The sequence below is a fragment of the Aphelocoma coerulescens genome, chromosome 1 (assembly GCF_041296385.1).
Source record: "Aphelocoma coerulescens isolate FSJ_1873_10779 chromosome 1, UR_Acoe_1.0, whole genome shotgun sequence".
Taxonomy (NCBI): Eukaryota; Metazoa; Chordata; class Aves; order Passeriformes; family Corvidae; genus Aphelocoma; species Aphelocoma coerulescens.
The window spans coordinates 1612312-1627243 of NC_091013.1; the positions used below are offsets into that span (position 1 = coordinate 1612312).

At 58.8% G+C, this 14932-nt stretch overlaps 1 protein-coding gene across 1 annotated transcript; it reads left to right on the forward strand.

Moving 5' to 3' along the window:
• The first annotated feature begins 593 nt into the window (after window positions 1-593).
• Window positions 594-3325, forward strand: ATP5PO (ATP synthase peripheral stalk subunit OSCP). The gene is made up of 7 exons (XM_069008079.1): window positions 594-688; window positions 841-891; window positions 1287-1397; window positions 1909-2038; window positions 2145-2257; window positions 2754-2840; window positions 3145-3325. The coding sequence occupies exons 1-7, from the start codon at window positions 659-661 to the stop codon at window positions 3256-3258; spliced, it is 636 nt and encodes a 211-aa protein (XP_068864180.1). The 5' UTR covers window positions 594-658; the 3' UTR covers window positions 3259-3325.
• Window positions 3326-14932: the final 11607 nt, after the last annotated feature.

Below are 14932 nucleotides of genomic sequence, written 5' to 3' on the forward strand. Positions count from 1 at the left end.
CTATGGGAAATACCCATGCTGGAGAAGTCCATGGAGGACACCAGGGCACAGGGCCACCGACAGCACAGGGCCACCGTGGGGACAGGAACACTGGGCGGATAGGGATAGGGACACTGATAGTGGCACTGAGGGCACAGGGATATCGGGGGCACAGGGATATCGGGGGCACAGGGACACTCGGCAGAGGGACACTGACAGTGGCACTGAGGGCACAGGGATATCGGGGGCACAGGGACACTCAGCAGAGGGACACTGACAGTGACACTGAGGGCACAGGGACACCACAGGGACACTCGGCAGAGGGACACTGACAGTGGCACTGAGGGCACAGGGATATCGGGGGCACAGGGACACCCGGAAAAGGGACACTGACAGTGACACTGAGGGCACAGGGACGGCACAGGGACAGCAGGGACACGGGGCATTGTGGGCACAGGGACACCGCAGGACACTGCTGGCACCGGGACCCCGGGGCGGGCGCGGGGGCTGCGCTCCCCCGATGGCCGGCAGGGGGCGCGCGGCTTGAAGGCGCCGCCGCTCGGAACTACAGCTCCCAGCGTGCCCCGCGGCAGGAGCGGCCGTGACGGCGCGGGGCATTTGGGCGCGGCCCCGCCGCGCCTGCGCAGTGCACGGTGACCCTGAGGGGCGGCCGGGAAAGATGGCGGCGGCAGCCGGGCTCGTCTTGAAGGTGAAACTGGGGGGCGGCGGGGCCTGGGCGGCTTTGGGGGGGAGCAGCGCCGTTCCCCGCCCTCCAGCCCCGCGAGGGGTCTCGCACCTTCCCCTTCCCCGCCATCCTCGCGGGCTACGCTGACCCCGCCATTCTCCCCCTTATCCCCCCAGGTGCGGCAGCTGAGTACGACGGCGGCGAGACCGCTGTCCAAGCTGGTCAAGGTGAGGGGGCAGGGGCGGTCTCAAAGTGAGGGGGCAGGGACGGTCTCAAAGCTGGTGAAGGTAAGGGGGGCGTCTTGAGGAGGTTGGGAGGGGTCTGCAAGCTGGTCAAGGTGAGGAGGTCGGAGAGGGGTCGTGAGGAGGTCAAGAGGTCCCCAAGCCGGTCAGGGCGAGGAGATCAAAGGGGGTGTCCAGGCTGGTCAAGGTGACAGGGCGCGGGAGTTGTGAGGGGCTCAAGGCGGGTGCCCGAGGTGGTCACGGTGAGGGCAGGGTGCAGGGGTGTCTCCCGGCTGGCCAGGGCGAGGGCAGGGTGCAGGGGTGTCTCCCGGCTGGCCAGGGCGAGGGGCAGGGGGTCTCTCTCCGGATCCCCCGCTCAGCGCCCACCCTTGCTCCTGCAGCCGCCCATCCAGGTGTACGGGCTGGAAGGGCGCTATGCCACCGCCCTCTACTCGGCAGCCAGCAAGCAGAAGAAGCTGGAGCAGGTGGAGAAGGAGCTGACCCGGGTGTGGGTAAGGTGTTCCACAGCCAGGGTTCCCACAGGTGGGCTTCCCTGCTGCCCCTCAGCAGGGAGGGGCTGGGCTCCTGCAACCTGTGAGACTCCCAACCCACTGGCACCTGTACTGCCTGCCCGTGGTCCTGGTGTTTAAATGGGATATTGGGAAGGAATTCCCCCCCATGAGGGTGGGCAGGCCCTGGCACAGGGTGCTCAGAGCAGCTGTGGCTGCCCCACCCCTGGCAGTGTTCAAGGCCAGGTTGGTTGGGGCTTGGAACAGCCTGGGATAGGGGAAGGTGTCCTTGCCCATGGTAGGGGGTGGGTCTAGGTCCGTCCAGTCTTTAAGGTCCCTTCCAATCCAAACCATTCCCTGATTTTATACCTGGAGCTGCCATTTCACCTCTCATCAGCTCCAGAGGTCTTTGTTCTCCAGGAATACCTGTGTTGCCTGCCCTGGCTGCTCCAGGTGAGCTTTGTGATGCCTGGAAAACTCCTGGTCTTTGTCCCATCCTTGTGTATTCCCCCAGAGCCTCCTGAAGGACCCCAAGCTGGCCAGTGTGGTGATGAACCCTCACACCAAGAGCTCAGTGAAACAAAAAGCCGTGAATGACGCTCTGGCAAAAGAGAGGATGTCCCCAATCACTGTCAACTTGATGAGTGAGTGACTTCAGGAGAGCATCCCAGCAGCGCCATGCTTTGGAATTGCTGTTGGCTGCCGGACCCACCCCTGGTGGCGCTTTAAGCCCTCGATGCTGTTTTGCAGATCTGCTGGCTGAGAACGGCCGCCTGCGTTACACCCCGGGCATCGTCTCTGCCTTCGGGAAGATCATGAGTGCCTTCCGAGGAGAAGTGGTGTGCACGGTCACCACGGCGCAGGTGGGCTGGGGAGCTCTGCACCAAGGCAGCAGGGAGTGGGACACAAGACAAATCTCTCCCGGTTAATGCTGCGCTCTGTGATTGGAGTACTTGCTGTGAGAGCAGTGAGGACATGTCTCATCTCCGCCAAGCTTTCCAAATTGCTGCAAAGCGGGGGTTGATATCCAGCAGTTCCTGCTCCAAAATGAGACCTGTTCGTTCCGTTGCAGCTCCACAGGTCACGTTTTATCTCCCTGTGTATGAACCCAGGGGCTGACAAAAGTCAGGCTGGCCTGCACATGGAGCTGCCCCTGTTCTTTCAAACAGGAAAATGTTCCATGAAATAAGGAGGGCACAAAGTGGTTGTTGTTCCTGTGCTGTCCTTGGGTTATCCCTGTTCCAGAACGCTGCCTTCCTGGTGGAAGTATGTCTTTCAAGAGACCTGAGGAGAAAATTTGGGTCCTCATTATAACATTTGAATATTTTTAAGTTCTTCTCTTCTGTTGCTTTTTTTCAGCCCTTGGATGAGGCCAGCCTCACTGAACTGAAAAGTGCTCTGAATGGGTTCTTGTCTAAAGGAGAGGTGTTGAAGCTGGAGACCAAGGTCTGGATTTTTGACTGGCAAATAGATTTCACTAAGTTTATGTAAAGGGCTTCTGTGTCTCTGATTTTGATAAAAACAAAAGATTTTATTGAATCCACTTGCTTTGTTACATAGTTCCATGTTTTCCTGTAGACATGATGATATTTTAATTCGTAAAATCATCACTTTGGAATGCAATGGCCACAAAGTTATCTCAAAAAAGACTCTTTGAAAGGCTCTGGGGATTTTTTTGCTAGTGTAAAACTTGTATCCTGTGGTAACAATCTTCTGCTAATCGACTTTTTGTTCAATGTTTCTTCCTTAGACTGATCCATCAATCCTTGGTGGCATGATTGTCAATATTGGGGAGAAGTATGTGGACATGTCAACAAGGTCCAAGATCCAGAAACTCACCAAAATCATGAGAGAGACTGTCTAGAGAGCTGTCCTGGTCATTCCCAGGGAAACCTGTCACATGGAAACAATAAAATTCTTCTTCTTGTGGAGACGGTGCTGAGTGTTTTGGTTGGGGAAGCACAGCCCTGAGGAGGGAGGAAGATGCTGAAGCTGCCCTGAGTTTCTGTAGCTGTGGCTGAACATTCATGGCACGGCTTGAAAATGTGGTTCGTCCTGATTGCTGGGGGAAGTAGCTGGGAAGGACATGGAAAGAGCTCTGAGGGAGCTGATAAATGGGGTCAGTGCTCTGGAGGGTCTGCCAGGCTCCCACCACAACTCAGGTCAGTCTGTACTCCTCTGTCCAAGGGAAAGGATAAGAGGAAATGGCCTGAAGTTGTACCAGGGAACGTTCTGAATAGTGATTGGAAAAACATTCCCTGGAACTGTGGTGAGGCCTTGGGATGAGCTGCCCAGGGAGTGGTGCAGTCACTGTCTCTGGGAGTGCTCAGGAGGAGTCTGGATGTGGCCCCTGGGGACAGGCTTTGGGGTGCTGCTGGTGGCACTGGATGATCCTGAAGGCCTCTTCCAACCCTGATGAATCCATGACTCACATGAGTGTTTGGGACTGGATGTTCACCCATTTCTTCTGTGTACAGCAACAACCAAGTGTTTCCCTCCTCCCTTCCCGATATCCAACAGCAGAGAGTCCCTAGGCCAGCGTTCCTCTCTCTGGGAGCACCAGGAAGGAAGTTTGAGGACTTATCCAGCCCTGAGAGGGGAAGGCAGGAATTCTTTTTTTTCTTTCTTTTCCACACCAAAGGAGACTCCTGCAATGGGAAGAGGAATTGTTCTTGGTGGAGCTGCCCTGCAGGGCTCCAGCCCAGAGGAGAGGCTTGGGGAAGAACACGGTGAGGCGTACCAAGAGCTGTGGGAATGGGAAGAACGTGTGACAGCCCAAGAGGTGTCCCAGTGGGAAGCAAATGAGAGAGGGCAGCAGGAGTTGGAACGGGAAGAGGATGAGAGATGCCACGAGCTGTCCCTACAGAGAGATGTGAGAGCCCCAGAGGATTCCCAATGGGACGATGTCCGAGAGCTGTCCCAGAGGGAAGAGCGAGTGAGCAGCCAGGAGCTGTCCCCATGGGGCCCTGACATCAGCTCCAAGATCTGGGACAGACCCTTGAGCCCTGTGAGTGAGGAGGAGCCCCAGCCTTGTCCCCCCGAGGGGCCCGGCTCTCCCAGCCCCGTGGGCACAGCGGTGGCGGCAGAGGCAGCGCCCGCCCTGCCCAGCGCCTCTCCTGCCCCGGGCAGTGCCACGGAGGCCGAGCCGGCAGCTGCTGCCCCGGCCGGAGCTGCAGAGGAGGAGGAGGAGCCCCAGAGCGCAGCCAGCATCCCCTTCACCACCCCGGCCAGCAGCCAGGCTTCAGTGTACCAGGAGCAGAACATCACCGGGGAGATGCTGAGCCAGGCGCTGCTGGAGATGCTGGAGCTGAGGCAGCAGCGGGAGGAAGAGTATGCCCTGCAGCAATGGATGGCTGTAGAAGCAACAGGTACAGGCCAAGGGGAAGAGAGCCCGGTGCCTGCCCCGCACAGCTCCCCCAGCCCCTCGCCCGCCCCGCTGGGAGCCCAGGCCCTCAGGGAGCAGCAGGAGGGGACAGCAGCAGGGTCAGTGCTGGCAGTGCAGGAGAGGATGGAGGACTCGGAGGAGGAAATGAAATACTGGCAGTTCCTGGATGAGCTGGAGTCACTCACAGGACAGAGCACTTCCTCCAGAGAGGGGATCCCAGTGCTCGCCACCTGTGAGGCCTCGGCTGAGTGCCCGGCACTGGAGCCGTGCAGCCAAGGGCCGGTGCCTGCCCCGCACAGCTCCCCCAGCCCCTCGCCCGCCCCGCTGGGAGCCCAGGCCCTGCGCGGGCAGCCGGCTGCCCCCAGGAAACGTCCCTCCCGCTTCAGGCGGGCGCTGCGGGGGCTGTGCCCGTGTCCCTGCCCGGTGCCACAGCCGCAGGAGTAGCACAGACAGGGCACCCGCAGCAGGGATCGCTCCCAGAGCCTCCCTCCCTGCGGGGCTGCGGCACACCCGGGGCTGCCGGCACCACTGGGAGCTGGGTCACAAACAGCAACAGGAACGACGAGGACGAAGAAGACGAAGATGGAGAAGACAAACGCTAAGAAGACGATGAAGATATTGAAGAAGAGCAATAGGAATAAGAATTTAGGACGAAGACATGGACAAGAAGAAAGGGTACCCCAGCTGCCAGCTTCTGGAATCCAATGTTGTGGCATGGTCACTAGTTTGGTTGCAGCAGGAATCTGCACAGGAGGCATTTTTACTGTGACAACAGGAGCAACTCTGATTTTGCTCCTTGCGTGCTGCCATGCAGCCTCGGAAAGGAGAGATGCTTTTGAGCACGTGGGAATCCTCCACTTGTTCCACATGGACTCTGAAGCTTTGTACCCAGCTGTTGGTGTTTTCCCGACCTTGCTCATTTCAGCTTCAACGTTTGCAAAAGAAAGCAGATCACAGGGAACAAGAAATTTAAACGTTTTAAAAAGCAAGAGCAACAAGTGACAGAACTGCAGAAGAAAGATTTTTTAATAGAATAGTTGTTCTCTTTTTATATCTCTTGTCAGTGGAGATGCTGCTCCTAACTACCTCTCTATGACTTTTGAGCCACGTGTATTTCTAATTACACCTTTCTAGTATTGGTTATTAATTCTGAACCCCACGTACAACAGACGAGTGCCATCGATAGTAGTTTTCTCTCCCAAATAGGCTACAGCACTCGTTTCTTTCTCCCGAAGAGGCTGAACCCCGTGTGTTTCGTGTCCCATCGCACAGCCCGGCGCCGGTATCTGCACAGGGCATTTGGGCCCTGGGGCAGCCGTGTGGCGATGCTGCCGCAGCCGAGCCCAGCCCTTCGGGCCGCTGTCCGTGTGCATTTGGAAGCGCACGGACACAATTCCAGCCCCGTCTGGCTCTGTGCTTCGTGTTTGTGTTGCCTGTGCGGGCGGAGCGGGGCCGGCGGCAGCCGCGCTCCCCTCAGAGCCCCTGAGGGCGGCAGCAATGGCGGCGCCGCCCCCTCAGCGCCCGGGCCCGGCCCCGGCGGGCGGGGAGCGCTCGGCAGCGCCCTGGTGGCAGCGGGGCCCGAGCCCCGGCCCCGGGCTCTGTCCCCGAGGCGCCGCACGGGCGAGGGGAGACCTGGAGGAGTCGGTGCCTGAGGCATTGCCCCGACCCTGGGGCGGCACCTGGCCCCTGCCCTTGTGGGACCGCGCCAGCTTCTCGCGCTCCCACTTCTCAAGCTTGTCCAGGTGCCTGTGGATGGCCCCGGCCTTGCGCGGTGCCCCTGCCCCGCTCAGCTTCCCGTCCCCTGCAAAGGCGCCGAGGGCGCGCTCGGAGCCGCCGGCTGCCATTGCTAAAGGCGCTGACGAGCCCCGGAGCCCAGGCAGAGCCCTGAGGGACAGCCCTGGTCCCCGGCCTCCCGCGGGACGCGGAGCCACTGCCCACGAGTCCCTGGCACGTCCGTGCGGCCGATTCCTCGTGCCCTGCACAGCGCAGCCTGCAAACGCCGGGCTCTGCAGTCTGGGGCTGGGGCTGTCGTGCGGGAGCGTGGCCAAAGGCCCTCAGGGCTCTGGGCACAGCCGGGCCGCAAGGCCACGAGTCCGGGGCTGTTCCAAGCCAGTTCCTCTCTGCCCCGCTGTTGTTGCGGTGCCGGGGATGGCTCTTTGTGACCCAGGCGTGTGGTGTCAGGGCCCTTTGTGATGTGGGACATGGTGGTGGCCAGAGACCCTTGTGACATCAGAGAGCCCGGCCCTGGCTGAGGGTATCTAAGGGACGCAGAGCCCTGCGGTGCCCATCACAGGAGAGCCGTTCTCTGCGGAGGAAGCAGCTCCCTGTGCTCGTCTGCTCTAGAGAGCAAAAGAAATCATTGAGAAGATGGAGAAGAAGCGGAACCCCAACTCCCAGCCCGCCCAAGGCCAACTGCTGAGCCTGTGGAGGAGGCCAGGAGTGAGGGATGAGGCAGGAAGGAGAGGCCAGTGGACGGAGAGGGCCGGGATCTTTGCTCTGCCAAGGGAGCCCTTTCCGTCCCACGCCGCCTCCTCCTCACTGACGCACATCAAGCTGCCGCCAGTGCACCTCGGGCAGCCAAAGGTGGGACCCAGAAAGCTCCAACACCTCAAGGTCCCACAGGTGGAGCTGGGGCAGCCGCGGGCAGCGCCGCAGGGCAGCCGGGGCCAGGCCCTGTCCCTCCGTGGGGACACGCTGCCACCGCTGCCGCCTCTGCCACAGCTGGCACCGCTGCCACCGCTGCCGCCTCTGCCACAGCTGGCACCGCTGTCACCGCTGCCACAGCTGGCACCGCTGCCACCACTGCCGCCTCTGCCACAGCTGGCACCGCTGCCGCCTCTGCCACAGCTGGCACCGCTGCCACCACGGCCCTGCCTGGTGAGCCCCAGGGACACTCGGAGCTGGGACACAGAGCTGGGGAGTGCAGGGGAGCCTCAGCCCCACAGCCCCTGTCCTTGGCAGCCATACACCCCCGTGCCCAGGGTGTTCTTGCCCCCGCTCAGGGTGGCCCAGGAGGGCACAGCCCGAGTGTCCCTGAGCTCGCAGCTGCTGCCTGTGCCGCCCATTCCCTCGGGGGCTCCTGCCATGGAGTGCAGCGTCAGGGGCACGGTGCTGGAGAAACAGGATTCCCAAAGGGAAAATGACAGCGAGCTGTCCCAAGGGGAAAACAGCAGTGAGCAGGAGCTGTCCCCAGTGTCAGAAGACAGCGAGCTCTTCCCAGAGGACAGCACAAGTGATGAGGAGCTGTCCGAAGTGGAAGAGACCTTCGAAGTCGTTACAGGTGCCAGCACAAGTGACGAGGAGCTGTCCAAAGTGGAAGAGCCCATTGAGGTCATTCCAGGGGACAGCCCGAGTGACAAGGAGCTGTCCAAAGTGGAAGAGGCCATCGAGGTCATTCCAGGGGACAGCCCGAGTGACCCAGCACTGTCCCCAGTGGATGAGGCCATCCCCGACATGGAACGAGAGCTTTCCCGGTGGGCAGCTGCTGCCCCTGCTGGAGCTGCAGAGGAGGAGGAGCCCCCCAAGCCTCTCGCTCCGGAGGAGGAAAAGGCACCAACTCCTGTAATGAGTGAGGAGCGGCCATCAATAGGGACACAGAGCGCAGCCAGCGTCCCCTTCACCACCCCGGCCAGCAGCCAGGCTTCAGTGTACCAGGAGCAGAACATCACCGGGGAGATGCTGAGCCAGGCGCTGCTGGAGATGCTGGAGCTGAGGCAGCAGCGGGAGGAAGAGTATGCCCTGCAGCAATGGATGGCTGTAGGAGCAGCAGGTACAGCCCAAGGGGAAGAGAGCCCGGTGCCTGCCCCGCACAGCTCCCCCAGCCCCTCGCCCGCCCCGCTGGGAGCCCAGGCCCTCAGGGAGCAGCAGGAGGGGACAGCAGCAGGGTCAGTGCTGGCAGTGCAGGAGAGGATGGAGGACTCGGAGGAGGAAATGAAATACTGGCAGTTCCTGGATGATCTGGAGCCTTTCTTGGTGAGAGACCCGGAGCTGTCCGAGGGGGAAGGTGAGGAAAAGGCAAAGCTGTCCCTGGGAGAAATTAACAACTCCCAAGAAATGTCCCAGGGGAAAGAGTGCCCTGAGCAGGAGCTGTCCCAGGAGGTGTCCGACTGGGAAGAATACTTGGAGCAAGGGCTGTCCCAAGGAGATGTCAAAAGCTGTGAAGAACTTTCCGACTGGGAAGAACACATTGGCCAAGACCTTTCGCAAGGGGAAACCCGCATTGGCCAAGACGTGTCCAGAGGGAACGGCAGCAGACCCTCAGCACAGTCCAGCTGGGAAGATGACAGCGACAAGGAGCTCGTGCAGGAGATCTGGGAAGAGGAGGCCGAGCACGGCATCGGGACCAAGCCCTTGCACCCAGAGGACGACGAGCGGGACGAGCTGAGTGTCCTGGAGCTGCCCCCAGAAGAGCAAAAGCGGGGAGTTTTTGCAGCACTGGGGCTGCCAGTGCCTGTCCCCTGTGAGGCCTGGGTTGAGGGCCCGGCACCGGAGCCGTGCAGCCCAGGGCCGCTCTGTGCCTCGCCCGCGGCCCTGCAAGGCCAAGGCCCCGTGGGACACGCGGCTTCTCCTGCCCTCGAGGAGCCGGTGCCAGAGGCAGGGACAGAGAGCCCGGTGCCTGCCCCCAGGAAACGTCCCTCCCGCTTCAGGCGGGCGCTGCGGGCGCTGCGGGCGCTGTTCCGGTGCCCCTGCCTGGCGCCACAGCCCCAGGACTGAAACAGACAAGGAGGAAGATGAAGAAGATGAAGACAATGAGGAAGAAGACAAGACGAAGAATCGGATGAAGAAGACGAGGACAACAAGGAAGGAGACAAAGAAGATGAAGAAGACGAAGAAGACGGAGAAGACGGAGAAGACGGAGAAGACGGAGAAGACGAAGAAGACGGAGAAGACAGAAGGGACTTATTTAACAATACATAGAAGGAGAATAGTAATAAGGATTTAAAAATACGTAGAAGAAGAGGAATAGGAATAGGACTAAGAATTTAAAAATACATAGAAGAAGCAGAGAAGAAGAAGAGTAGTAAGAAGGAAAATAAGAATAAGAAGAATAATTTAAGAATACAAAAGTGAAGATAAAATGTAATTGATAAGTAAAATTAGGAAATAGTTTCTTTTATTACACATTGCATCTTTATATTCCAGTCTGTGAAATAAAAACATGAATATCCACTTTGTTGTAATTGCAGTACATTATAATTTCCCAGGAAACAACCAAAGAAAGACAGGACACTGTTCCATTGCTGGAGAATTTGTGTATTTTCTAAGAAAGCGTGCAAGGCACGAGAAAAGAGTGGCCGGGTTTCACTTCTCGTCTCTCAGAGGGGCTGATGCATTTTCACACTCGGCCCCAGGGAGTCCCTGCGAGCAGCGGCTGCTCAGCCCCAGCGGCAGCGGGAGAGCTCCCGGCCGGGCCGGCAGGGCAGGGCCGTCCCTGCTCGCCCAAGGCGAACGAAAGCCGCCCGCGGAGCCCGGCTGGCAGAGAGCTGTGCTGGAAACGCCTTTGCAGCGGGGCTGCGCAGCCGGGACAGCGGAGCCGCCCCAGCCGCGCTCCGGCGCTGAGCACGGCCAGGGAGCCGAGCGGCCTTAGGAAGGCAGCGCGGGGGTGGCGTGGGCAGGGAGGAGCGGCTGCTGCTGCCCAGGCTCGCCGTGCCTGTGAAGTGCTGGGAAGGCTCTTCTCACCATTCGCACTTCTCTTCTGCACACAAAGAATCCACCGGAAGGAACTTGCAGGTGCCCCTGTGCCTAAAGCCTCGCCCCTCTGCTCCCCTGTCCTGGCCCAGGGCCCGCTCAGCAGAAAGCAGCTGTGGGGTCACTTCTGGAGCCCGTCCGACTTCTCCAGCCACAGAACGGGTGGCGTTGGCAGGGGCCTTGAAGCTCATGTAGTTCCAGCTGATTATCTCCGGCTCTGTGTCTCCCCCTCTCTGACAGGTGTTTGCTCTTTCTTTCTCCCTCCCTCCCTCCCTGCCGCTTCTTGAGAAATCAAGTCTGTGTGGTTGAGTAAGATCCCAGTGTTGCCGTCCTCTGGTCTCATTTGCCCTTAAGTGGGGCAGAGGCATCTGTCCCTCATCGGCTTGTGACACGTGGGCAGGGACACCTCCCACTGTCCCAGGTGGCTCCAAGCCCCAATGTCCAAGTTTTCTGTTGTTTTAGGATAACTTGCACAGAATCCCGGAATCCCTGAGGCTGGAAAATCCCTCCCAGCCCATGGAGGCCCAGCTGTGCCCGATGCCCACCTTGTCCCCAGCCCAGAGCACCGAGTGCCACGTCCAGGCGCTCCTGGGACACCTCCAGGGATGGGCACTCCTCTTCAGCCCCTGCAGCAGCTCCGTGTCTGGCAGGAGGGTCAGGTCCTTCCCAGCCTTTGGGGCGCCGGTGACGTCCCGGTGAGGCTGCGCTCGGTGCGGCCCCGCGGCGCTGCCGGGTCCCGCTGTGCCCTTTGGCTGCGGGGCCGTGTCCCTGCATCCCTGCAGGTCCCTGAGCACGGGGCACGCGCGGTCGGTGGCTGCTGGTGGCCGCGCTGGTGGCCGTGTCCCCGCTGCTGGCAGGAGCCACCGAGGGTGCTGCCGGCAGCTTGGGGGCACCTGGCCTTGGTGGCCCTCCTGTGGCACCCCGAGGGGGGCAATGACACCCTCGCAGATTCGTGCCAGGAACGAGAACTGGTCTTGGAAACAAAGGCCTCGTGTTGGCATGAGGTGTTTGCTGGGTTTTTCATCACTTTTAGTTATCAGTTGTGATTTTTGTTGTTCAGGGAACCAGCAGGGCCAGATTGTCATACATGAAATCCCTAATTAGCTTGGTCTTTGCATGTTAAGTGCCTTAATTAGTTAATTTTGAGTTAGACAGTTCTTTTAGTCGAATGATAAAGTTAACCCATCAACCCAGGTACAAAAATCAAGCTTTATTATTAGGGTTTTCACTATCAAGCTTCATTAGTAGTGTTTTCACTTGTTCAAAACAGTGTATTTGCACCAGTCCCAGTTAAAATTCCCAGTTAAAGGTTTCCTAGTTAAAAATCCCTTTTTTCAAACTTTAAACCACTTGTACACGGTAAGAGTTGTTTCTCCTATGTTCATTGTCTGCTTTTGTGGATGTTTTGGGAGGTATTGGATGTATGTTAATGTGTTTTTTGAGGGTTTTGCTTTGCACTTTAGTCTCGGGACTAACTCCAAAACCCCAGTTCTAACAGCCAACTGCTATTTTTAGCCCCATAGCCATTATTCTGCAAGTAAGCTCCATGGCAACCTGAATCTTAATGAGGGCATGTTACCACCCTTACTTCAGCTGTTACCACCCCCCTGACAACGACGAGCCATGGGTAGACAGAGATGATCTGTCAAAAGGAAAGCCCCAATCACTTTGGACCAAAGGGGTGTGCTGTGGGCGGGCTGTGGGCGGGCTGTGGGCAGACTGGGGCAGAGCAAAGGCACTATAATACAACGAAGCAGGCGTCAGAGCTGTGCAGACCAGTGCAGATCAGCTGTGGTGGGTGCCAGTGCTGGGTACTTAAGCCTTACTCCTATTAAGGAGCCTTTAATAATTTTTACCTTTGACTTTTGGATTAGCTAAAAGTCAGCCCAGCACTGCAAGTTCTTCCACCAGAGGTCCAGTGCTGTCTAAGCCTGAAGATCTCTAATCCCTGCGCTCCTGGGGCATACCTCCTGAGCCACTAGGATCCCAAATTTTTATATTTTGCTAATTTTTGTAATTTTTCAATTTTTCCGTTTTTAATAAATTATTTTAATTTTTACTCAGAGTTGTCTCATTCCTCACACAGATAATCTTCTCTTTGTTCAGGAATGCTCCTCAGGAATGAATATCACTGTGTCTCTCCCTTTTTTCTTAGGAGATACAACCCAGCCTCTGTGCCTGAGCTGGTAGAATGTGATACGGGTTATGTTCTAGGCCAAAGTTTGATTCTAGCATTCTTATGGTAATTATTTCAATTTAATATCAATTTCTTGTTGCTCCGAGGGGCCATTGCTTAGCATGGAGGGTGATAACCCTTTGAAAGCGCAGCCTGAGAATAAATTGTAAACCCAAACCTCAGCTGTCTTCCAGCCCCACTGAGAGAGAGAAACATCAGGGAGGTGAGTGGCTACCAGATTTTGGGGAAATCTCCACCTTTGGGTTGTTTAGCCCAAGGGGGGACCTCATTGCTCCCCACAACTCCACTGCCAGGAGGGGGTAGTGAGGTGGGGTCAAGCTCTTCTGCTGTGTCCCAAGAGGAAATGGCCTCAAATGGCACCAGGGGAGGCTCAGGTTGGAGATTGGAAACAATTTTTCCCTGCCAGAGTGGTGAGGCCTTGGGATGAGCTGCCCAGGGAGTGGTGCAGTCACTGTCTCTGGGAGTGCTCAGGAGGAGTCTGGATGTGGCCCTTGGGGACAGGCTTTGGGGTGCTGCTGGTGCCGCTGGATGATCCTGAAGGCCTCTTCCAACCCTGATGAATCCATGACTCACATGAGTGTTTGGGACTGGATGTTCACCCATTTCTTCTGTGTACAGCAACAACCAAGTGTTTCCCTCCTCCCTTCCCGATATCCAACAGCAGAGAGTCCCTAGGCCAGCGTTCCTCTCTCTGGGAGCACCAGGAAGGAAGTTTGAGGACTTATCCAGCCCTGAGAGGGGAAGGCAGGAATTCTTTTTTTTCTTTCTTTTCCACACCAAAGGAGACTCCTGCAATGGGAAGAGGAATTGTTCTTGGTGGAGCTGCCCTGCAGGGCTCCAGCCCAGAGGAGAGGCTTGGGGAAGAACACGGTGAGGCGTACCAAGAGCTGTGGGAATGGGAAGAACGTGTGACAGCCCAAGAGGTGTCCCAGTGGGAAGCAAATGAGAGAGGGCAGCAGGAGTTGGAACGGGAAGAGGATGAGAGATGCCACGAGCTGTCCCTACAGAGAGATGTGAGAGCCCCAGAGGATTCCCAATGGGACGATGTCCGAGAGCTGTCCCAGAGGGAAGAGCGAGTGAGCAGCCAGGAGCTGTCCCCATGGGGCCCTGACATCAGCTCCAAGATCTGGGACAGACCCTTGAGCCCTGTGAGTGAGGAGGAGCCCCAGCCTTGTCCCCCCGAGGGGCCCGGCTCTCCCAGCCCCGTGGGCACAGCGGTGGCGGCAGAGGCAGCGCCCGCCCTGCCCAGCGCCTCTCCTGCCCCGGGCAGTGCCACGGAGGCCGAGCCGGCAGCTGCTGCCCCGGCCGGAGCTGCAGAGGAGGAGGAGGAGCCCCAGAGCGCAGCCAGCGTCCCCTTCACCACCCCGGCCAGCAGCCAGGCTTCAGTGTACCAGGAGCAGAACATCACCGGGGAGATGCTGAGCCAGGCGCTGCTGGAGATGCTGGAGCTGAGGCAGCAGCGGGAGGAAGAGTATGCCCTGCAGCAATGGATGGCTGTAGGAGCAGCAGGTACAGCCCAAGGGGAAGAGAGCCCGGTGCCTGCCCCGCACAGCTCCCCCAGCCCCTCGCCCGCCCCGCTGGGAGCCCAGGCCCTCAGGGAGCAGCAGGGTCAGTGCTGGCAGTGCAGGAGAGGATGGAGGACTCGGAGGAGGAAATGAAATACTGGCAGTTCCTGGATGAGCTGGAGTCACTCACAGGACAGAGCACTTCCTCCAGAGAGGGGATCCCAGTGCTCGCCACCTGTGAGGCCTCGGCTGAGTGCCCGGCACTGGAGCCGTGCAGCCAAGGGCCGGTGCCTGCCCCGCACAGCTCCCCCAGCCCCTCGCCCGCCCCGCTGGGAGCCCAGGCCCTGCGCGGGCAGCCGGCTGCCCCCAGGAAACGTCCCTCCCGCTTCAGGCGGGCGCTGCGGGGGCTGTGCCCGTGTCCCTGCCCGGTGCCACAGCCGCAGGAGTAGCACAGACAGGGCACCCGCAGCAGGGATCGCTCCCAGAGCCTCCCTCCCTGCGGGGCTGCGGCACACCCGGGGCTGCCGGCACCACTGGGAGCTGGGTCACAAACAGCAACAGGAACGACGAGGACGAAGAAGACGAAGATGGAGAAGACAAACGCTAAGAAGACGATGAAGATATTGAAGAAGAGCAATAGGAATAAGAATTTAGGACGAAGACATGGACAAGAAGAAAGGGTACCCCAGCTGCCAGCTTCTGGAATCCAATGTTGTGGCATGGTCACTAGTTTGGTTGCAGCAGGAATCTGCACAGGAGGCAT

What these genes read in the sequence shown, in the direction of transcription:
- ATP5PO (XM_069008079.1), top strand. Translation starts at nt 659, where the DNA reads ATGGCGGCGGCAGCCGGGCTCGTCTTGAAG. An exon ending in AATCACTGTCAACTTGATGA is followed by an intron (nt 2,039 to 2,144) that starts GTGAGTGACTTC and finishes GCTGTTTTGCAG; the next exon opens with ATCTGCTGGCTGAGAACGGC. An exon ending in GCACGGTCACCACGGCGCAG is followed by an intron (nt 2,258 to 2,753) that starts GTGGGCTGGGGA and finishes GCTTTTTTTCAG; the next exon opens with CCCTTGGATGAGGCCAGCCT.